This window comes from Rana temporaria, chromosome 1, assembly GCF_905171775.1.
Source record: "Rana temporaria chromosome 1, aRanTem1.1, whole genome shotgun sequence".
In the NCBI taxonomy this organism is placed as follows: Eukaryota; Metazoa; Chordata; class Amphibia; order Anura; family Ranidae; genus Rana; species Rana temporaria.
Window position 1 is genome coordinate 88,063,917 of NC_053489.1, and position 25,578 is coordinate 88,089,494.

The 25,578-nt window shown below is 43.5% G+C and overlaps 1 protein-coding gene across 3 annotated transcripts in view; it reads right to left on the reverse strand.

The window, feature by feature from the left end:
* MAST4 (microtubule associated serine/threonine kinase family member 4) overlaps nt 1-25,578 on the reverse strand; it is a 742,993-nt gene that overhangs the window by 524,301 nt on the left and 193,114 nt on the right. For all 3 annotated transcript variants that reach the window (XM_040339988.1, XM_040339978.1, XM_040339995.1), the window contains exon 3: nt 23,155-23,279. In XM_040339988.1, the coding sequence (XP_040195922.1) occupies nt 23,155-23,279 (125 nt within the window). The remainder of the gene's footprint in view (nt 1-23,154; nt 23,280-25,578) is intronic.

A 25,578-nucleotide genomic window follows, 5' to 3' on the forward strand; every position in this document is an offset into this window, starting at 1 on the left:
GCCGTAGCCAACCCGAAGGGAAGCGCCACGAATTGGAAATGACGCGAAGCCACCATAAAGCGTAGATATCTTTGATGTGGCTGATAAATTGGAACATGAAGGTAGGCATCCTTTATGTCTATGGACGCCATGAAGTCGTCCTTTTGGTGTGTGGCAGCTGCTGACCGCACGGATTCCATCCGAAATGAGCGGACCTTTAAGTATGCATTTACCATCTTTAGGTCCAAAATTGGCCTGACATCTCCATTGGGCTTTAGGATGATGAATAGGTTGGAGTAGAAACCCAGCCCCTGTTCCAGGACTGGTACCTCTACTATTACTTCCTGGGAAAGTAGATGATCTAGAGCCGACCTTAATGCGGCTCTTTTCTCCAGATCGTTTGGAATCCTCGACTCCTGGAAATGAGGAGGAGGAAACCTTAGGAACTCTAGCTTGTAGCCTGTGGCCACGGAAGACCGTACCCACTCGTCGGGAATGTTGGCTTCCCAAATCTCCGAAAAGAGTCGCAGCCTTCCCCCCACCTTCGTGGGTGGGGGCGCCCCTTCATGAGGTAGACTTGGGGGCTGGTTTTGCTGGCTTGCGAAACCACTGCCTCTTGCCCCTAACAGCCTGTCCTCGTGATCTGCTGTTGAAGCCGAAGTTTGTTCTTGCAGGAGGCCGTCGATACTGCTTGGCATTAGAGGGCCCCTGCCCAGGGGAGGACTGTCGTTTAAACGCAGGTCCCTGAACCCTCTTCTTAGTTGGCAAGAGAGTACTCTTGCCGCTTGAAATGGTCTGAATGTATTTATCTAAGTCCTCTCCGAAGAGCCGTCCTCCATGGAAGGGAAACCCTGCCAGGAGCTTCTTGCATGGGGGCTCAGCCTCCCAGCTTTTTAACCATAAGAGTCTTCTCATATGGATAAGGGATAATGATAAACGTGACGCTTGTTGGATAGAATCCTTGATTGCGTCTACCGTAAAACACATGGCCTTGGGGACATCCGAAAATTCTTCTGCCTGCTCGGCAGGAATAAGTTCAAGCATTTGCTTAAATTGATCCGATAAAGCTTGAGCGACTCCAATCGCAGCCACGGCTGGCTGTACTACTGCCCCTGCAGAAGTGAAGGAGTTCTTAAGTAGGGCTTCCAAGCGTCTATCAACTGGATCTTTGAAAACCTGTACGTTTTCTACAGGACATGTTAACGATTTGTTAACACATGAGATGGCTGCGTCTACTGCAGGAGAAGCCCATCTCTTGGAAAACTTTTCTTCCATAGGATATAAGACAGAAAATTTCTTAGGTGGAAAGAAAACCTTGTCTGGTTTGTTCCACTCTTGGAACAAGACTTCCTCCAATAGAGGATGGATCGGAAACACAGCACTGCTTTGAGGCGCCCTCAGTGAGCCCAAAGCTGAAACCGTGGATACCTGGAGATCTGGTACAGGTAGGTTGAATGCCTTATGGACCAAGTCCGTCAAGCCCTGAATCCACCAGCTCTCCCTCAGGGAGACTGCCCCAGACTCCTCTGTATCCGGATCTTCGATCCCTGAACCTACCTGGTCTCTGTCCAAGAGGTCCAATTCTCCAGAGGAAAGGACCTCCTCTTCCGAGGGTCCGCGCACGGGTGACGGAGATCTATTCCGCTTACTACCCCGCATGGCTGCGGCTATCATTTCTCCCATGCTTCTCCGCATCTCATTTAAAGAGGCGAGTAACACCTCCTCCGTGACCACCTTAGGGTTGGGTTGACTCGCGTCAGCTCTAGCCCCTGACCCCGATGGCCCAAAGGCTCCCTGTGGGGAAAGCAGCGGCATAGCTCTATCCGAGACCTCAGATTCTGCGGGGGAATCCCCACCTTTTGTACCCTCTGCTCTTGATGCCATGGTACAATACCGAGGTACACCTGCTACTTATTGGTACCTGGGACTTATAATAGTTAAATGCCCAAACACCTGTTTGGGGAATAAAAAATGTTTCCTCTACCCTAGATGACACCTTCTTTTTTTTTCTTTTTTTTTTTCAAAGAAAAACTTTTCTTCTTTTTTTTTTTTTTTTTTTTCTTTTTTTTCAATCTAGGCAAGAAAAAACATTCTATCCCCCTGAGTAGTATTGCCAAAGAAAAGACTATGAGATGGAAAAGAAAACCAGCCTATTCCTAGGCTAAACCACAATCTTCTGAAGACTGTAGTATTCTTTCTGGCCACTGTGTGTCCTCAGCGCCCCGTGCTTCACTCCAGTCCTTCCTCCCTTAAGCCAGAGAAATGAATGAGCTGTGGCATCTAAGGAAGGGCCGCCCCTTCCTTTAAACCACTGACCCGCCCTTCCCCCCCAGCTAAAACGGCGCCAAATGCGTCTATAACACGTGCACGCGCACCGCGCGCGCGCCCGCCGACGGGGGGGGGGGGGGATTGGGAGGAAGGGCCTCTCTGTTCCTGCAGCCGCAGGCCTGGAACACACGAGGAGGTCAGCGTTTTGCCTGCCTTGCAAGCATGAGGGAGAGGACTGGATAGAGCATCGCCTGGAGGCTTGCAGGTAAGCATAGCTCTCTGACACACACATACACTTGTACATAAAAGGCCCCACTCACAGCTTTTGCAACACTACCAGGGAGGTCACTTTTTATGGGGAAATATAACATATAGAGCCATCCTATCTTCATGATATGTGACTGGTTTGCCAGATGCAATGCATAACCTTTAGGCATGTCCCCTGTGACCTCCCAGAAAAAACTTGCTAAGAGCCAAGCCCCGCAGGTTTTTTCCCCTTACTTACCTGCTCCATGCCGCAGGACTTTGCCAAGCAAGAGGTCCAATCTTCCCCCATCTCCGTGGGGATGTCTAGACCTTCAGGCCCTGGGAACCTTCTTCTTCCATGAAGGATCCACTGTCCTGGGCCCATACAGCACCCTGGCAAACAGAAAACATTAGGCGCCCCAAAGGTTTTCTAAGTTCTGGGCCCAGGGTCCAGCTCTCTTAAAAAGAAAGCATTATGGGCTATACCCCAAGGGTTTGGGGTCCGGTTACTGACCACTTTAGCGCGCAGGCTTTTTTGGACAGAACCGGTAGCTCACCTAATCCCAAGGATGCGGAGGCAAGCTAAACCATGACTAACACCTAAGACACTGGCGTAAAAACTGAGGTACTCCTCCTATGGGAGGGGGTTATATAGGGAGGGGCATTTCCTGTTTGAAGATTGCCAGTGTCTACACCTGAAGGTACTCCATATAACCCATATAGTAATGAATGCCGCTCTGTGTCCCGTGATGTAACGATAAAGAAAATGCCTCACTAATGGCTTGCGTATATTTTAATAACTTTGAGGGCAGGCATAAACATTGTGAGCTGGTTACCCCATTTGTAAACCTGTATCTGTTAGGCTCAAGGCTAGAGCAAGAATATGCCCTGTGTGTTCAATTTCAGAATTAAGATTTCTCATTTGTACCTGCTGTTATTTGGCAAAGGACAGTCGTAATTTTAACTCCACCGATTTGTAGCTCATCTACTTTAAAAAATCCCAGCATCTTCTAATGTAAAAACGAAATGAATATATCCCTGGGAGCTGCCTGACTTCTGCCACCTAGTGGAGATGATCATTCAATGAATGAAATGTCTGCATCCCGATTAATATTCTATCCCATGCAATGTCCTTGCTTTCCCCAGCACCTGTGTGGCATTTTCTTTTTCTATTTCAGCGCACAGATATTTCACAGGTGGAAGTATAAACACACTTTAGTATTAATATGATTCGCTGTAACATTTGGAACCAATGGCTGGATTAACAGCAAAAGGCAAATTTACTGTGTCTGCCACGGATACTTTATTAGGAGAGTATTTCATTTTACGGATATGTTTTGTCAGTAATTTGCAATTAGAGTGAATTCTATTTCAACTGCACGCTATAAAAAATGCCATTTTCTGTGCACATGGAAACGCAGCAATGCTTTAACTCATAAATTTGTTGGAAATCCATAGATAGATTTGATATGGGATGTTCCCAAGTCATGTGACCAACATAATAAAATATAAATTAATCATCAACGTATCCTTCACTATCTAATTCTAGTGCCAGGGTTAATCTATACTATGCAAGGAACACTTTTACATATACAGTATATCATTTGGTATCCCTTTTGAACTCATTCGGAAACAGGGATTCATCTATAATAATATTTCTAGCTGACAGCAAATAAAATCTGACATGCCTACATTTTATTATGACAGTATTGATATATTCAGCCATGTGACAGAGATGGAAGACAGGCAGTGTATCTCAAACACTAATAACAGAGATATTCTGTATAACTAAAGGAGAGCCACTGGCTTAACATCCTCCAAACAGTTTTTTACACCACAGATTTGAGGATGAAAGCATTACAATTAGGGGTGCAACGGATCAAAAAACTCACGAATCGGATCGATCCTCAGATCAGGAGTCACGGATCGGATCATTTTCGGATCAGTAAAATCTACTACCAATGGCGGCGATCAGCGATTTTTTTCGTGACCGCGACATTATGGCGGACACATCGGACAATTTTGGGACCATTACAGTGGGAAAAATGGCAATTACAGTGCTACTGTTTTACTAGTGTGGGGGCAATGTTGGCTATGGCTATTATTAATAGCCATAGCCAACATTGCCCCCACACTAGTAAAACAGTAACACTAATTGTCATTTTTGCCACTGTAATAATAGTCATAGCCAACATTGCCCCCACACTAGTAAACAGTAACACTGTGTGTATAGCCATTTTTCCCACTGATTACAGTGGGAAAAATGGCTATACACACAGTGTTACCGTTTACTATGGTGGGGCAATGTTGGCTATGACTATTATTACAGTGGCAAAAATGGTAATTACAGTGTTACTGTTTTACTAGACCGAGTACATCAGTACAGTGAGTTGGCTAATGGCTATTAAGCCATTAGCCAACTCACTGTACTGATGTACTCGGTCCGTCTCCAGGTTACATGCAGAGTCAGCGGCGCAGTGCGCTCTTGCAAAATAGAAAAAAAAACACGAGCAGAGGGAGGGGTGATGACGTCAGCGCGCACTGCCGCCGAGTGTACCAAGATGGCCGACCGCTCCGGAGCTAGGCCGAAGCCGCGGTCTTTCCTAAGGCCGCGGCGGCGGTGCGTTCCGCAGATCGAATACTGTTCCGATCCGAACAGGTCGACCCGTTCGGATCGCGGATCGGGCACGATCCGTTGCACCCCTAATTACAATAGTCATCATAAGCAATACCTCTACTTTTCTTTTCTTTTTTTTTTTCATAGAAATGTAACCAAGTAGTATACCAGCTTACCCATGTCATCCTTTACTTTAAGGATGGCAAACAAAGTAGTCCACATAGGACACTACATTCCGTGGGTGGAACACCATACTCACCCTTCACTCATGTCACAATACAATGTACTCTTGTATTGGACAAGTCATATTAGGAAAATATGAACAGGGATTCATGAAAAGGGGTCAGACCTTGATTTTCTCTCCCTGGTGTGGAGTGTCGTGCTTGCCCCCACCCTTGGGCTACAGGAGAGTCATGACGCTCTCTACGTTGCAGATAAAGAAAGGAGCCGTGTGTTAGCGGGCGTACTGACTCTCCTGTAGTCCAAGGGAGGGGCCGAGCATGACACTCCACACCAGGGAAAAAGCCTTGCATTACTGTGTGGAGTTACAGACAGAAGAACAGGAAGTGAGGATTTCTCAGAAGAAATGAGGACATTTAAAAGCATAATAGAAGGATGAGGTAAGTGAAGGAGGACTGCACTAAGGTAAAGGAAGCTATTTAGGAAAAAAAAAATTGTACCTTTACAACCCCTTTAATTCATGCAGTCTTTAATAATGGCCAGCCGAATTGAAACACAACTTGCATAGTTACATAGTTGGTCAGGTTGAAAAAAGACACAAGTCCATCCAGTTCAACCATAAAAATAAAGAATATAAAAAATATTGTACAATCCCATATACCCATATTCCCATTTAGGAAAAAAATATTGTACCTTTACAACCCCTTTAAGGTGGAACTAACCCCATCGATTACCAGCTTTACATTCCTGGCATGTGCTGGGAATGAAAGCGTCACATTAGTTGTGCCATCAACCAAACTGTCAAACCATCAAATGGCTAATGTCCTACCTGATCAAATGTGCAGCACTAAGATGGCAGCTTTCTTGGCTGAAAACGATAGGAGGGTTTAGTTCCGCTTTAAAGGAAAACTTCCATGAAAGAAATACAAAAATAAAAGAAAACCTGATGGCTGAGCGCTCGTTTAAAAAATAGTAGCCACCAGTTAGGTAAATCTCACTTGAGAAGGGGGTCACACCTGATACTTTGCGATTCCCACCTCCACCTGATCCTGAGTCTCCAAATGTCAGCTGAAGGTTCTTTCTTGTATCTACCCATGTTCAGCAACTACTCTACTTTTTTCCCCAAGATCTCCTCCCTGTTCTAATGAAAATGTACTGTATATGATGCTTATACCTGAGAGTTTGCTTCTTTCTAGATAGGAGGAACTGTGGTAAGATCTTTTGTATGCACTACAATTTATTGTTAGATTTACAGTGCCTTGAAAAAGTATTCATACCCCTTGACATTTTCCCCATTTTGTCATGTTACAACCAAAAACGTAAATGTATTTTATTGGGATTTTATGTGATAGACCAACATAACGTGGCACATAATTGTGAAGTGGAAGGAAATGATAAATGGTTTTCAAATTTTTTTTACAAAGAAATATCTGAAAAGTTTGGCGTTCATTTGTATTCAGCCCCCATTACTATGATACCCCCAGCTAAAATCTAGTGGAACTAATTGCCTTCAGAAGTCACCTAATTTGTAAATAGAGACCACCTGTGTGTAATGTAATCTTGTGTACAAATACAGCTGTTCTGTGAAGCCCTCAGAGGTTTGTTCGAGAATCTTAGTAAACAAACAGCATCATGAAAGCCAAAAGAACACACCAGACAGGTCAGGGATAATGTCGTGGAGAAGTTCAAGCAGGGTTAGGTCATGAAAAAAACATCTCAAGCTTTGAACATCTAGCGGAGCACTGTTCAATCCATCATTCGAAAATGGAAAGAGTATGGCACAACTGCAAACCTACCAAGACATGGCTATCCACCTAAACTGCCAGGCCGGGCAAGGAGAGCATCAAAGAAGCAGCCAAGAGGCCCATGGTAACTCTGGAGGAGCTGCAGAGATCCACAGCTCAGGTGGAAAAAGCTGTCCACAGGACAACTATTAATCATGTACTCAACAAATCTGCCCTTTATGGAAAAGAGGCAAGAAGAAAACCATTGTTGAAAGAAAGTCATAAGAAGTCCAGTTTTCAGTTTGTGAGAAGCCAAGTGGGGGACACAGCTAACATGTGGAAGAAGGTGTTCTGGTCAGATGAGACCAAATTTGAACTTTGTGGTGTAAAAGCAAAACGCTGTGTGTGGCAAAAAACTAATCCTGCACATCACCCTGAAAACACCATCCCCACTGTGAAACATGGTGGTGGCAGCATCATGTTGTGGGAATACTTTTCTTCATTAGAGACAGGGAAGTTGGTCAAAGTTGATGGGAAGATGGACGGAGCCAAATACAGGGCAATCTTAAGAAAACATGTTAGAGTCTGCAAAACACTTGAGAATGGGGCAGAGGTTCACCTTCCAGTAAGACAATCACCCTAAACATACAGCCAGAGCTACAATGGAATGGCTTAGATCAAATTATATTCATGTGTTAGAATGGCGCAGTCAAAGTCCAGACCTAAATCCAATTGAGAATCTGTGGCAAGAATTGAAAATTGCTGTTCACAAACACTCCATCCAATCTGACAGAGCTTGAGCCATTTTGCAAAGAATGGGCCAAAATGTCACTTTAGATGTGCAAAGCTGGTAGAGACATCCCAAAAAAAAAAAAAAAAGAATTTCAGCTGTAATTGCAGCGAAAGGTGGTTCTACAAAGTATTGACTCAGAGGGGCTGAACACAAATGCACGCCACACTTTTCACATATTTGTAAAAAAAAAAAAATATATATATATATTGTATATGATGCTTCCTTTCAAAAACACATGAAATTTGTAAAGCTGCCAATTTACGGTCAACGCTCTGTCCTGCTGATCTTGGTGTATCCAAGCCAAAAATGTACTGTTCTTTGGTGAGGTGACTGCGTTCCTTTTGTTCAGGCTTCTTTTGCTTTATTTTTACCTGGTAATCCTGAAAATAACACTTCCTGTCCCTGGGGGACTATGACACTCCTCCACTGTATCTATGGAAGGAGCCATGGCTGTCACCCTATGCTCATAATATGGATTACAAACATGTCACCATCGCTTCATTTCCATTACATGGGGATAGGGCAAATAGCAATTTACAGAGGATAGCTAGGAAGGAAGATATTCTTCGGTGAAGCTCACAGGAAGTGACAAATACATTACATTTCTGGCAAGATCAACATCCATTTTCTGTGTTGGCTGACATATTGTATATATAAAAAACAAAAACAAATGCACATTTAACGTCTGTAAGCTGCAATACATTACATTTTTGTTCTTGGGTTTAGTTATCCTTTAGGACTTTAATATATTGTCTGAGCTGCTGACCTGGAAGGATGCACATAAGGACCATGTATGTACCGTAACTATGTTCATACCATACCTGGCCGGAAACTAGAAACCAACTAAGTAGACAAAGCTACGCCAGCAATCTCCACTTACTTTTGGTTCCAGTGCTGAGCGACTGGCCTGCTACATTGTGAACACCCAAAGATTAGCTGCTCGGCATGGGCACTACACACAGAATGCTTTGTGTTTTCTGAATAAAATACATTGGGGTTGATTTACCAATGTAAAATCCACTTTGCACTACAAGTGCACTTGTAAGTGCAGTTGCTGTAGATCGCTGTCGATCTGAGGGGAAGCTCTGAAATGAGGGGAAGCTCTGCTGATTTTATCATCCAATTATGTGCAAGCTAAAATGCTGTTTTTTATTTTCCTTGCATGTTCCCTTCAGATCTACAGCGACTGCACTTAAAAGTGCACTTTCAGTGCATTTTCAAATGCACTTGTAGTGCAAAGTGGATTTTCCTTTCATAAATAACCCCCAAAGTGCTCTCTGAATGGATCAGGTGGAGAGGCGGGTGGTGGTGTCACATTCTCAAACTCCTCCAGTCAGAGAATGCTTTGCATTCATTCAGAAAGTGCAAAGCATTCTCTGAATGGCGATCGTACCGATTGGCTAGCCTCCTGTTTTAACAAGGCTTTAGGTACAGGACCTGAAAGCAAGTGGAGGTCACTGGAGTAGCAGTGTCCACTTCAGTGATATCCAACCTCCAGGGGCATTGCCCAGGTATAGTAAAAAAAAAAAGTTACACGTCCAAGCTGAATTAATGTAACAATTTATAAATATACCATGCCAGGAATTATTTTTAAAGGAAAACTGTCAAGAGGAAAACACAAGGGCTTCTTGTTAAAATGTTGGTTTTCTGGCTCTTTTGCTGCCCCACTGTCTTTGCAGATAAGGAAAGTTAGGGAAAATATAGTGGTCTTTACCCTTATACTTCCAGGTCACAGACTTCCAGGAACAAACACATAATATATTGCAGCTTAGATCTCTTAGATGTGGTGGCTGCATTTGTTTTCCCTTCATATTCAAGCTATAAACATTTTCAGCAAATACAAAAAAAATGTTTTTTACAGTGCAAGCGGTGCAGTCCCCCCATCGCTCAGACCCCACGCCGTGGTTCCAAGGCTCTCTCACGCTTACCAGGAGCCTGGGACCACATCCACCGGCTTCAGGAGTCCAAAGGAACATCCGTTCCACAATCCCCTTTGCACAGAATGAAACCAAAAGCGACAATGATTTCTGGTTTCTGAGTTATCATTTCCCTGGCTGATAAAGTGAGGGAAGTATCTAACCAAGCAAATCTGTACTTGGTTAGATGCTTTGGAAGGCCCAATTTCTGCAACAAAATGCTACCCAATGCTATCATATGTAAGTTTGTTAACCCCTTGGGATAGCAATAAAGTTAGATACAGACAGTAAATATTTTGTTTTTATGCATATCATTTAAAATAAAATTAACTATAACCCCCCTGTTGCCTGCACAGCAAATGTCAACAGGGGCACAAGGTGTATGTAGACCGCAATAGCACATGTCAGGTTATTGTCACAAACCTGTTAACTCTAATTGATGAGTAGTAAAAAGGCTTTTAAACGTCACCTATGGAGATTTTTTTAAAGTGGTTGTAAATCCTTTACAACCACTTTAAACTACAGGCAAACCTAAAATTAGGCTTACCTGTAGCTGCGCTGCATATCTCCTAAACCTGCACGGTTTAGGAGATATGCCTGTATTTGCATGTGCCGACATGTGGCACATGCGCACTTAAAGTGGAGGTTCCCCCTAAAAAAAATTTCTAACAATACATTCAGAAGCCTGATTACACTGCGGGTAGGTTTTTTTTTTTTTTTTTTTCGTACATACCTCGTTATCGCCGTTTCATCCCTCGGCTTCCGGGTATGATTCTTGCTGGACCTAGTTGATTGACGTTCCTCTGACCGGCGCATACTGCGCGTCACGACTTTCCGAAAGAAGCCGAACGTCATTGCGCAGGCGCCGTATAGAGTCGGCTCTATACGGCGCCTGCACATCGACGTTCGGCTTCTTTCGGAAAGTCGTGACGTCAAGTATGCGTCAGTCGGAGGAACGTCAATCAACTAGGACCGCCCAGCCCCACAAGAATCATACCCGGAAGCCGAGGGATGAAACGGCGATAACGAGGTAAGTACGAAAAAAAAAAAAACAGCCTACCCGCAGTGTAATCAGGCTTCTGAATGTATTGTTAGAATTTTTTTTTAGGGGGAACCTCCACTTTAAGCCAATTGAAGCAATGTCACGTACGTGCCGCTGCTTCAGTTGTACTGTGCCGTTCCCGGCGGCTCCCGCGCACATGCATGGGAGTGCTGTCATCGCAGCTCTAGCCAATCACAGCCCCGGAGCCGCGATACCCAGAAGTAACCTCTGGGATAGATGTCGCCGGCCGGAGGGGGAGACGAGGACAGCCGCAGGGGCTTCGTTCTCGGGTTAGCAATTCACAATGAGCTAGTATGCTATGCATACTAGCTCATTATGCCTTTATCTTGCAGGGTGTATTTTTACCCCCAGGAGGGTTTATAACCACTAAGTACCACTTTTTTTTTATGGCATCACGGGCGCACAAATCTTTTCAGACTTGGCATGTTTGGTAGCCATTTACTGGATGCAACCCAATCTTATGTTTTACCAAAAAACTGGGTATTATTTTGTAATGGAAAAAATTATTGCGCTTATTCTAAATGTGAAAATAAAAAAATTAAATAAAAAATGTAAAAAATATATATAAAAGCTGCGACCAAAAAGTGTTATACCACACCAAACAAATGTAAATACCAGAAAGAAGATCGCGCTAATGAAATCTGCCAACTAACTGCAAATCGAACGTGTCAGATGAATTAGCAGCAATGCAGTGAGCTATACCATAAGTGACTCTATATAATAAAAGTGATATAGATAAATATATAATCCTTGGTAAAAAATTCCACAATGAAGAATGGTTAATTTGAATGCAAATAAAAATAAACACATGAGTGTAAACATATTCTTGATAGATGAATTCTGTAATGAGCCAAAAAAAGTCCACCACACAAAGATTTCAAAGGAAGGTGTCCCAAGTGCAGACAATATCCCGGAAAGAGTGATGACAGAGCACCTCCACCAATGACACACACAGCCTCTTACCGAATGTTATGGTCTCTGTTTAAGGAGACCTAATACAGCATATAGGATGTGTTCACAACGGATAATCCCTCCAGTGTCCAATATAAAGACTGTCAGAATCGGCCAATCGTCTCAGCACAACCTCAGTTTAGAAAGATCTGCCAATAGATGTCCTCAGTCTGTTGGGCAGCATCATTCAATCCACTTCTCCTGAGCCCAGGTCATTCATGCTCCAAGCAAGAAGGTAAGGAAAGAAGGCTCATCTGTAACATCCTGTAGTCCTCGTCCCGGATCCATGGGCTGCTTTAGAAGTGAAAAAAGCAGATTGTGTGGAGTCTTCAGGCCTGTCCTGTGGCCTTCAGGATGTAGTCTGTTCCAGCCTCACAGGTCACGTGACAGGTCACGTGATTACTTCCCAGGAACACTTCCGGGAGGAGGGTCAAAAAACTATTATTTTGTGTTTGGGTGCACTAATATTGGCCCAGATTCAAGAAGCGGTTGCGCGGCGCAAGTGCTTACTTGCTCCGGTGTAACGAGTGCTCCTGATTCAGGAACCTCGTTACACCGAATGCAGCCTAGGATGTGACAGACATAAGCCTCCTTATGCCTTCACATCCCAGGCTGCATTCTTGCGTTGGCCGCCAGGGGGCGCGGCCATTGTGATCGGCGTATAGTATGCAAATTGCATACTACCACCGATTCACAAAAGTTGCGCGGGCCCTGGGCACGCAAGGTACGGAGTTTCCGTACGGCAACTTTAGCGCAAGGTTGCTCCTGCTATAGCAGGGGCAACCTATGCTAAAGTATAGCTGCGCTTCCCGCTCGTGAAATTTAAATTTCACGTCGGTTACGTAAGTGATTCGTGAATGGCGCTGGACGCCATTCACGTTCACTTAGAAGCAAATGACGTCCTTGCGACGTCATTTGCCGCAATGCACGTCGGGAAAGTTTCCCGACGGAGCATGCGCTGTTAGCTCGGCGCGGGAGCGCGCCTAATTTAAATGATTCCCGCCCCCGGCGGGATCATTTACATTAGGCGCCCTTACGCAGGGCTAATTAGCATAGCGCCCGCGCAATTTACGGAGCTACTGCTCCGTGAATCGCTGGGCAAATGGAAATATTTGCGTGGGCGCAGAGAAAAATCTTTGCTCTTTGCCCACGCAAATATTGCTCCATTCTACCTGAATCTGGGCCACTATATTTATATTATAATTGTTATTATATATTTGCACAAATGTTATGCAACATAAAAACTGCAACCACTAGCTTTTTATTCTACAAGGCAGTGTTCTAAGGGCATTTAAGTAGGCATTAAAGAAACCTAGTGGCTGGACACTGCAGTGCAGTGCACTGCAGTGTAATGATCTGTGGGTAGAAGTGGCAGAGGAAGCACCCAGTGGTATAGGATGCTGAAGAGTCTGCCTGCGATCGTAAATAGAAAACACAGGTAGTGGGTCAGGTATGTATTAAAGCTCTTCTTTTTTTAAGGGTTTTCCTTTTATTTGACTACAGGGTCACATTTCAAGTGAGCAGTAGAGCCAGGCACTCTAGATCAGTGGTCTCCAAACTGCAGCCTGGGGGGCAGGTGTGGCCTTTTGCTTGCTTTATCTGGCCCTTTGGGCATTTCCCCCCCCCCAACTGTCAGCAACCAATGATGGGGCACTATCCCTCCCATTGATACCAACAATGGGGCACTATGTCTACCAATGACACCAATAATGGGGGCACCATTTCTCCCATTAATACCAATGATGGAGCAGTATTCCTTCCATTGATACCAATGATGGGGTACTATTACTAGTACAGACACCAGTGATGGCACACTTTACCTCCCATTGATACCACTGACAGGGCACTAATACTCCCATTGACAACAATGTTGGGTCACTAGTCCTTCCATTGATACCAACGATGAAACACTATTACTCCCTCTAATACCAATTACGGGGAATAGTTTACTGCCAACGGCGCCAGGACATTTTCATCCCCCACCAGCCACAGTCCAGCCCTCCTAAAGTTCAAACGACAGTAAACTGACCCATTGCTTAGAAAGTTTGGAGACCCCTGCTCTAGATACCTAATAGGTATTTGCCAGCACACCATGGATCGACAAAAATTAGCATCTAAACAGGCAATTTATTGCATGATCACATTATAAGAGTGCAACGTTTCTGAGTCACGCAGGGGTCCTGCGTGACTCTAAAACTTCTGCACTCTTATGTTGTGATCATGCAATAAATGACCTGTTTGGACGCTACTTTTTGTCGATCCATGGTGTGCTGGCAAATATCTATTTTGTGACTTGCACCAGTATCCAGCTGGTTGTTGCTGCACCACCCAAACTTTGAGCACTTATGCAGGAAAGTGTGTGATTGGAATATGAAGAATTCCCTGCTCTAGATAGATACCATGAAAAAAAAAAAAACAGAGTATTTTCTAGGCTGGAGTATCTTTTCCCTCCTACCTGTGTTTATAAATTCAGCTGCCTTGCTCTCTGGATCTATTGATCGTTTTGACATGCAGTTTTCATAGAGGCTAACCTCTGCTTTCCTATTGTTTAGACACCAAGTTTTGGATTGCCCGGGCATATGACAGGTTCACTTTACAGAAGCATATCTTTAATTATACCAAGATGTGGAGGGCCCCTCCAGTTAATGCTAATATTTTCTTTGTATTAAAAGTGACTTTTTATTCAGATAAGATTAACGTTGTATTTAATTCCATCGCCTCGGTCTCCCGTGACATGCAAAAGGTTAAAGAATTTTGCAGAAAGGTCACCTGTATTATATAAAAAGCCGCCAAATGGTCTTATGTAAAGTGCATCACCTCCCACTGCGACACAGCATACATTCGCTGCGCAACGCTTAAAAACTAATGTTATGCAACGTTTAAAAGGCTTTTCCATAACATTTGTATCATCAGATGAATAGTGCACTCTGAATAATCAGCACATCTTGCAAGGATGCAAAATAATGAGCTGTATTTCTGCAAGTGAGGAATTGTAAACTGTTTTTTTCACAGATAAAAGGCATTTCTCTGATGGAACACTCTGCTTATTGCTATATTCTTCTGAGAATTATCGGAGCAGCGCCAGCGAAACGACTGGAACCATGTTAATCCCTGAACTAATACACAAACAGCTCATATCCTTCCCATCACCATTGAAGATAAAAAGGTAAAATACACCTTAGTGTACGTATCACAATGAGATTGCATTGAGATATATATTCCAATTAACAAAGGGCAAAGCCATAAAATACTTAACAAACCAGCTCTTGCATGAGTAATAAGACAAAATGTCCCTGATCATCCCGGGAAGATCACAATGTATAACTTCCAGAGGGCACCACTCTGATCAATTTTGTGACTAACACAAGAAAAAAATTGAAGATTCTACTCCAGAAGAGAAAAATAAATAAAAAAAAGACAAACAAAAATTGGGGTGGATTTACAAAAACTAGAAGAGAAAAAAAATTGTTTCTAGTGGATACACTACATCTTTTCCACCTTAAAGCGGGGGTTCACCCTAAAACATCTATATACTGTTACTTCCAGCATACTGTTGACATCAACAGTATGCTGGATTTTTATTATTTTTTTTCGCTGTACTTACGTTTTTTTTCTTTCTTTTCACCCGCCTTCCGGGTTTTTGCTCCCTCGGGGAGTAGGCGTTGCTAAGACGAGGCATAGATGATTGACGTGCGGGTAAAGCGTGTCACGACTTCCGAAAATATCCGAGATGGGACTCGGCACTTTACGGCGCCTGCGCAGTCAGCTCTACATGGCAGGCGCAGGTGCCGTATAGCACCGTAAAGAGCCGAGTCCCCCTCAGATATTTTCGGAAGGCGTGACACGCTTTACCCGAACGTCAATCATCTATGCCTCGAGCACAGAGCGTCTCCTGGGAGGATCAACCCTCACTCCCAGGAGACATTGCACAGAGCTCCCCGTCGGGGAAAAGGAGCGACGCGCCCACTCCCCGCAAGGAAGAAGACCCGGAAGTGAGGCTGAAGACAGGTAAGTGTACACATTTAAAAAAAAATGACAACGCTACAAGCCTTTATTAAGGCTGGAGATAGGTTGGCTAAAAAGTTCATTTTGAGGGTGAACCTCCGCTTTAAAGTAGATCTATAGGCAAAACATTTTATTTCATTTTGGATAGAGGAAGGAACAGTTATAACCCGTGTCAGATTTTTTCACCACCCGTGTCCCACTGTGGAGATTTCACTTTCTGTCCTACAGCCAAACCGGTAGGTAGAGGAAATTCCTGCAAGGGGTATTCTTTTGGGGTTTAATTCCCTAGATCACCAGAACTGGTCTCCCCACAACCTAAAATGTAGGATTTTCTTTGACTTTCAATGATAATGGTAAACGGGACAAATAAGAGTGAATCTCTTTAACCACTTGGCTAATAGGCACTTTTTCCCCCTACCTGTCCAGGCCAATTTCCAACACAAATAGAGCTTTCATTTGGTGATATTTAATCACAACAGTTTTTTTTGGGGGGGGGGGGCTAAATAAATGAAGAAAAAAAAAACACACTTTTTAATAATTTCTTATAAAATTTTGGAAACAGGCAATTTTTCTCCCTCACTGATGGGCACTGATAAGGCAGCACTGGTGGTCACCGATGAGGCAGCACTGAAAGGTGACAATGCTTGGCAGTACTGGTGGACCCCGATTATCAGTGTACATGTCCCTTTTAGAGAAGCCGGTTATCAGCTCTCTTTCTTCATGCTGTTAGCATGAGGAAAGGAGGAGTGACGATAACCGGTTTCTATTTATCGCGGTGATTGGACAGATCACAAGGTAGAGCCGCTGATTGTATCTTTACCTCAATCTGTGATCAGTAGTGTCCCCTGGACACTGATCACAGAGCTTGCCACCTGTGACCTGCAGCACAACTAGCCATCCGCACTGTAGCTGTCATTCTGCTAGAGTGCAGTCAGCAAAAAAAAAAAAATAGCAGGCGTTCTATACCCTCTCCACTCAATCCGAAAAAAAGTTTTGCCTTTAGTTGTACTTTAATGCCGCGTACACACAATCGGCATGTTTTTTTTCAACGGAATTCCGCTCAAGCTTGGCTTGCATACACACGGTCACACAAAAGTTCTCCGAACTTGTCTGTCAAGAATGCGGTGATGTACAAAACTACGACGAGCCGAGAAAATGAAGCTCAATGCTTCCGAGCATGCGTCGGAATTGCTACAGACGATCGGATTTTCCGATCGGATTTCTTTTCGTCTGAAAATTTGAGAACCAGCTCTTAATCTTTTGTCGGCAGAAATTCCGACATCAAAAGTCTGATGGAGCCTACACACCGTCGGAATTTACGATAATGTGTACGGGGCATTAGTCTCTATAAAATAGACCAATACAGCCTCATGAACAGGGGTGCTTTTGCCAGTACATCATAAAAACTAGGTGCATTTTGGTGCTCAGGTAGCAAGTACAACCTGCCTCCAGCAGCCTGTCAAACAGGATGAAATACAGTATCTTACAAAAGTGAGTACACCCCTCACATTTTTGTAAATATTTTATACCTTTTCATGTGACAACAATGAAGAAATGACACTGCTATACAAGCTGAGCACTACTTTACATTGAAGCACAGGGTAAATTTGCTGTCCCCTCAAAATAACTCAAAACAAAGCCATTAATGTCTAAACCACTGGCAATAAAAGTGAGTACACCCCTTAGTAAAAATGTCCAAATTGAGCCCAATTAGCCATTTTCCCTCCCCGGTGTCATGTGTCTCAGTATTACAAGCTCTCAGGTATGAATGGGGAGCAGGTGTGTTACATTTGGTGTTATCGCTCTCACTCTCTCATACTCAACTCACTGAAAGTGCAACATGGCATCTAATGGCAAAGAACTCTCTGAGGATCTGAAAAAAAGAATTGTTGCTCTACATAAAGATGGCATAGGCTATAAGAAGATTGTCAAGACCCTGAAAATGAGCTGCAGCATGGTGACCAAGACCATCAGTGTTTAACAGAAAAGGTTCCACTCAGAACAGGCCTCGCCATGGTTGCCTACAGTCAAGCATGGTGGTGGGAGTGTCATGGCCTGGGGCGGCATGAGTGCTGAAGGCACTGGGGAGCTACAGTTCATTGAGGGAACCATGAATGCCAACATGTACTGTGACATACTGAAGCAGAGCTTCCTCAAGACGTGCATGTTCATAGTTGGGTCTTAATCTGAGGATTAATGCTATGGCACCCTAAAAGGCGAGTAATTGTCGCTGTACAACCCTTACCAGTAATCCCTGACCCTAACTGCTTATCAATATATACTCTTTACCCCTATGCTTCGAATTTCTATCTAGACTGCCCTGCCGCCACTTTATTACCGCCTCAGCTCCCGGATGGTTTGTTTGTTGTCCCCTGGTGCTTCTCATCTTATACAACAATAGTTACTTTTGTATCATTGTACATTACAACTTACAGGTATGAGTGCTAGGATTAGACATTTTGTGTTCCCTCTCTTCCGGTTTTGGTTAATTACCATTAACCAATAATCTATTCATTATAGATGACCCAAATTACTGCTCCTGATGAGTGGATATTACTCCACGAAATGCGTCGAGCCTCACTACCAATTGATGTCATATCACAGCAACCATGAAGTCACCATGGGTTATATTGAGAAGTTTGAGTCATGAATCAATGTTATCCCAATGTATTATCTTAATATGTTCAACAATTGGGTACACTACTGACATCTATGAGAATCATGGGTTACTATGCACTTTATGCAACCAGTTTTTACCATGTTTGATATGATTGACCAATCAATTAATACCATACCTGGTATTGTTTTATGGCTGTACTATGAATGTCATTTTATGTATTATACTCAATGATGCTACTATTAAATGTTGTGTTTACCTTATTGATTGACTCATCCTGCCCCAGTGTTTTGTTTCATATAAAGTCCCACTCCCCCTTCCCTGCCCCTTTTGTCATTTTTTCTTCAACTATTTCGGGATGGGAGACCTGTGTACTGTATAGTCATGGTCTCATATAAAGTCCCAAAAATCTTTGTCTTCGTGCTTATCCATATAAGCATATATTGAACACTGTTCATGTAAAAAAATGCATGTCCCATTGTTGTGATAAATTTAGGTGGTTTTTAAATATGGTTACAATTGAAATATACTGTAGCTGTTTTACAATGTACCCATAGCAGTTAAAAAGGTACATTTTTGGCAATTTTAACCCCAAGTACCATTTTGACGCCAATGGGCCCCAAGGGTCGTTTTGACCCCGAGGGTCATTTTGAACCCGAGGGCCCTTTATAAAGCATATAGATATTTAAATAAATGTTACTACCAACAGAAAGCCCTATTGGGCATGTATATGAAAAAACTGGCGACTAAATGACAATAGCTTGGTCACCAGCTCCGCAATTTGCTCTAAGCTAGCGATCGACAAAACTCTGGCCCGTGGGCCAAATGTGATCCTTTGCTTTCCTTTATCTGACCCTTGGGGCACAAATCCTTTACACTGACACCAACAATGAAGTGTTCTTCCTCCCATTGACCAGCGATGGGCTATTACCCCTCCAACTGATACAAATAGGGCCGGCGCTAGCGCAAGGCAAGTCAGGCACTTGCCTTACGGCGGCAGCGCCAGCCAGGGAACAGGGCGGAAAATCAGCACTTCAGCAGCAGAGTGCGCAGGGTGCAGTTCACCCAGGCGCCACAGGGGCGCTCAAGCGCCGGAGTGCTCCTCTCCCTCCTCCTCTATTTGTCTGTGTCCATGGCGAGGCACCCGTCCCCGTCATTTGTGCTGTCCTCTCATGAGTCCTCATCTTCTCCACCCTGGCGGCGCAGCTCTGCACTCTTTTATAGTACCAGCGGTGAGCGGTCCGGTTACTGTGGACTCCGCCGTCTCCATGGCAGCCAGGTTGTTACAATAATTGACACGGCCGTGCTGCGCCATGTAAGTGAATACCCCAGGGCTCTGAGGGCTGCGCACACTGTGAAGAAGGGTGACAGGCGGTGACTGCTCCACTCCAGTGAAAATACACTTCACATCCTCTCCAGCTGCCGCCCGGGTGGGGTTTGTCCTGGGGGGGGGGGAGGGGGGGGGGGGGGGGGGGGAGGGGGTCTTATGGCAGGACCACTCTAGCCATTTCAGGATCACCCATTATTATATTAAAGCGGGAGTTCACCCCCAAATCAACTTTCTGACATTAGTTCCAGCATACTGCCAACATCTTCAGCATGCTGTTTTTGTTTTTTTCCCCGCTACTTATCGTTTTATGAGCCCTTGCTATCCGGCTCCGAGCGGGGATCATTTCCGGGTATAGGCGTTCCTAAGCGAAGAGGAGTTGATTGACGGTCGGCTAAAGCGCGTCACGGCTTCCGAAAATACACTCGGGTGACACTCGGGTGTTTACGGCGCCTGCGCCGTCAGCTCTACACGGCAGGCGCAGTAAACACTCTAGTGTCACTTCAGGTATTTTCGGAAGCCTTGACGTGCTTTAGCAGCCTGTCAATCAACTCCTCTTTGCTTAGGAACGCCTACTCCCCGCAGGATTCCCCACTCGGAGCCGGATAACAAGGGCTCATAAAACGACAAATACCAAAAAAAAAAAAAAAAAAAACAGCATACTGCAGATGTTAGCAGTATGCTGGAACTAATGTCAGAAAGTTGATTTGGGGGTGAACTCCCGCTTTAATGAAAGGTGTAGGTTTGTAGGGGGTCTGTACTAATGGGGGGTGGTTTGTGGGGAGGGGGTCTGTACTAATTGTGGGGGGTGGCTTGTGGGGGGGGTCTGTACTAATGGGGGGTGGTTAGTGGGGGGGTCTGTACAAATTAAAGGGGGGTCTCTACTAATGGAGAGGGGATAGTTTGTCCTGTGGGGGTCTGTACTTATGGGGGGGTCTGTACTAATGGAGGGGGGTGGGGGGTCTGTACTAATGGAGAGGGAGTGGTTTGTCCTGGGGGGAGCAGTGTGTGTGGGCTGCTGCTGCGGTCGGCATCTGAAGGACGAGTCACCACACAGGCCGGACACACGCACGCAGAGCCGCCGCCACGACTTACAAGGCTTCAGAAACAGGTAAGGGGGACCTGTTTTAAAGTTTCCTGTTTTAAAAAAAAACACCAAATCCCTGCAATAATATATTAAGCAGCCTGTATAAGTGTATTATTGCTGGGATTTGTAGTCCTCTGTAACTGCTGGTATTCTGCATTGCATTTTATATAATGTATTGCTGGGATTTGTAGTTCCTCTATAACTGGTCAGTGATAATCTGAATTGCGCAGTATAATCATTTTACAACGCAATGGAGAATACCACCAGCTATAGAGGACTACAAATCCCAGCAATAGCATCATAACCATTAAAGTTTAATGGAGCACAGATATAATGTATGGGGTGTGTGTGCGCGCGCGCCGGGGGGAGGGGCGTCAAAATGCACCTTCGCCTTAGTTGGCAAAAATCCTTGCACCGGCCCTGGATACAAACAATGCAGTGCTATTCCTCTCAATAATACCAATGATGGGGAAATGTTGACCTCTACTGATGCTGGGGAATTTATTACTCTCTCTGGCCACAGTGTGCCCCATCTAAAATCTAAAGGACAGTAATCCAGCCTTTTGTTTAGAAAGAGTGCAGGCTCCGGTTCTAAGCCAAAGATGGACAAACAAGCAATGGAGCTTTTATACCAGTGTTGTGTGATGAGCCAACTTACAAGAGTGCACAAGACATTTCAAGAACTAATGTTAATTGACCTACATTTTGGAATTTCTTGAAATAATCTATAATGTATGTATAGGCAGATAAGGCCTCCAAGCCCAGATATCTTTTTTTTCTTTTTAACAACAGGTTCATTTTAATGCAAGAGAGGGAAATACCAGGACCCACGGCCACATCTCTATCCCTTTTGAATTGTCTGCTTCTCAGAATATTTCTACATCAAATTTATATTTCAGCAAAGTGAAGTTTCTGTATTGCAGTGTTGTCTCGTTTAATTATAAACACCTAGTCTTATAAAATGATAGTGCAACAAGATGCCAACCTTCATTAGAAGAAGCTACTCTGCTCCAAAGATATTTGCATAAATTTAAAAACTTTATGAGAAGTGAAACAAACACATTTTCATTTATGTATAATTTACTGCAAATGTATGCACACTTAACAAAATGACAGATCCTGTAAATGGGCACGTTTACATTCATGCAAGTCAATTTAGGAGCCTGGAAGGGGATTTAAAGATCTGTTACTTCGGAAAAAAGTGTTACCTTTTTTAAATTACACACCATTCTGTTGCGTTCCTTTAACTACTGGTTAGCTTGAAATTCAGATATGAATGTTATTAAACACAAAAATAAAAAATACTTTTTTCAATTTATGGAAAATAAAAAACAGCCAAACACTAGTTCAAGGCAAGCAGTCAGACATTGGCATTTACATGGTTTGGCTGTCCTAATCTGGTGAAAACGGATCTTTATCTGGACACCATGGATCACTGTGCAACACATTTCGCATTTATTCAGATGTAAGGATGCTAAACTGCAGCCACCAATCTTGTGTGGACAAACTATGCGGCAAAGTGACAGTTAAGAATAAAAGTGTATGTCCTGCAAAAACTTTTTTGGGATAGAGCAGTAGGGAATGGTCAGAACCATTAGGATTTTAACTGCGATTCTCAATCTCTATTGGCGAGATTTAATTTCCTGACAATGTTTAACCAGACAGGAATTGAGGGGGGAACACTTTAACAGCAATACAAACAGAAATAAAAATGCTAGTAGAGTAAAGCTGGCCATAGACCATTCAAATCTTGGCCAGTTCAGCAGGGACCAGCCGAGATTTTAACCATCTGTGGGCAGGCTGACTGTACCAAAGTCGATCCATTGATTGATTCGGGTACAACCAGCATGTCGGATTTTTCATGCGATTATTGCCAGCGTCTATAGCTGATGAAAGTTATAACCATGTGTTCTCCCAGCAGAGACCGCTCACTGTGCCAGTACCTCACCCCCCCCCCCCAACCCCAGCTGGGAGAACAATAGCTGCACGGGAGGTATTCGACCATGGTTAAAATGAAAATCGTACCATCTATGGCCAGCTTAAGGGAAGGCAAGAACCCCATTTGCAAATTTTCCTCTGATAAAACGGTTGTCAGCAGGACATAAACCTCTCCAGATAACAGTAAAAACCTCAAAGAATTCTTATTCTTTCCAGCCCTAGAAAAGTTTTGACCGAACATACACTTTAAAGTGGAAAGTGGTTGCTATGAGGATGCACACACATTTTACACAAAATCTTAGAAAATTAGGTCATTCTGTGTGTTTGTAAAAACATAGTAATACAATTTCTAAATCAATTTTGCAATTGCTAAAAGACAATTCATCTAAATTGAGTTATTAAAACGGCTTGTGCAAAAATCACATGAAAATCTGATTACTCACCAAGCTGGCAGTTAGAGAAGGGGCAGACTGTCCAAGGGCTTGGCTCCGCATTCGCACAAGATTTGAAGTTTCAGTAGATGCTTGCCACGATTGTTGAGTAGTACCAGGAGGTAATAAGTAGCGCCCTGCAAAAAAAAAAAAAATTATATATATATATATATATATATATATATATATATATATATATATATATATATATATATATATATATATATATATATATATATATATATATATATAAAAAATTACTGAATATATTCATTCTTGACCTGTGTAAAAGGGTTAGTATTAAGGAGAAAACAGACCTATGCTCATTTTCTTTTTAGATTCTAATAAAATTGCCCCAGATACTCACCTAAATCTTGGGTCCCCGAGTCTCCCTTCTCTGCTGAAGAGTGAGAGGCTACTTCTTTGGGTCACCGTTTCATTGTCTAGTGATGCTAACAATTCTTATTAGCTGTCTAATGATGGGGTCCTCACAGGTTCTGAAGATCCCAGCATAGTTTGCTGGCATCATAAGTAAGGCAGTGACTACGGCAGTCAGCAGTAGGCCTGCCTGCAGCACTGGATCACGGTTTCCTGCTAACAGAAGGGGCACTAGCAGGGGGACATGTGAAGGCAGAGTCAGGTTACCGAAGAGTGGCATTGAGTGATTTAAAAAACAAAAACAAAATGGTGAATGGTATGGCGCAAGGTGGGAAGCGAATTGTTGGCGAGAGTGAGTTAATTTTAACCTACAGCTACAAAATTGTAACAGTCATGATGGGATAGAAAAAAATATTAGTCGTTCTGGGGAAAAAAATTATGTTCCTGGCTCCTTCCAGTGATGTTTAGAGTCGGTTCACACTAGGGCGACACGACTTCCAGCGTGACTTTCAGAGGGCACTCCGACACGACTTGAGCATGAACCACAGGGCGATCTGGGGCGATTTACAACACGACTTGAAGTCAGTGGCCAATCAAACAACAATCAGCTCTAGGGGAGGGAGGGGGAGGGAGAGGTTTGCCTGAGAAATGTATGTTATCTTCCTGGAAAGTCGCTTCAGTTAAGACAGTGATCAGACTTGGATCAGACTTGGAGGCGACTTCCATTGAAATCAATGGGTACAAATCGCCTACAGGTCGGATTGAAGTAGTACAGGAACTTCTTTTGAAGTCGGAGCGACTCGAGTCGTGTGTATTAACACCGCTCCCATTCACTTGCATTGTTTTTCTCGACAGCGCGACTTGGGACGACTTCAAGTCGGATCCCAAGTCGCCCCAGTGTGAACCGCCTCTTACACAACCAAAGCCTGGACATTTGATCTTTTGACCCCTGTTGAAAAAAAGGATCAGTACTGACATGTAAACAAATTCCCAGACTTTCGAAGAGAAGATCAGCATATTCTTCAGAACATCCATATTACCCTTACTATATTCTTTTATCAGTGGGCAACTCTGGCAATGAGATCCTTCTACCACACTCTCCATATTGTCAAAAATCGAATGACCCTAATGTTTGACGTGAATGTTATGCAATATTTAGGCAGCCAGAACCAATTAAATAAAGGACTGAATGTATTTGTTACAAAAAATAATATCTTGAGTAATAGAAGAGAGAACAAAGTAGTGTAGTGAATGATTCACTAAAATGAATCCGGGAAAATCCGGGAAAAATAAATAAATGGATGTGTCCCATGGAGTATTTCTTAGGATAAAAGTTCCTGGTTTTGCACCATGCAAAATAAGCTTTCCAGATGGGATGACAGGCTTTGCCACAAATTGACTTTCCAGCATTCAGGAGGGTAGGAATGACTAAATCCAATGGGCTTCTATATCTTAGCACCTGGGATGCAACAGCCCTGATGTTAAAGCCGGTGGCTAAGAAAAATGGTGAACTGGCTCTTGGGACAGAATATGCGATGATCCAGAAGGCCTACAGAGAGTTGGCAAGGAGTCTGTATTATGAACTGGTCCTCAGACATTCAGCTCAATGCGAATCCGTATCCCTTAATCTCGATCCTATGGAGCAGGCAAGGGAGAAGCTGAAAGGAATAAACCAGGTGGAACGGATCCTATGGAGTCATTGCTTCCACTGCAGGGTGGGAGGGCCTACCAGATAAGTAACTAATAATACCATGTATAGTGTGAAACTGCTCCAACCTTAATGGTTTTAATACTTTTTTAGTCTTGATAATAATTATATGTTCAATTAATACAGTTCTGTAATTGGTTGGTAATTATGGAGGCTGTTACTTACTTTATACGGGGTTCGGCATATTTGGAAATATACATGTATAAAAGGTATTCATCCAAAACATTCTTGCTTGATGTTTCAATTTTTGTGTGGCATTAAGTACTAAAATGATCAATTCAAGTAGGACTAAAATGCAAAGCATTTTCTTCACTTTGGAAGGGGGTGGGGGGGTTATAAAGCACTTTCAT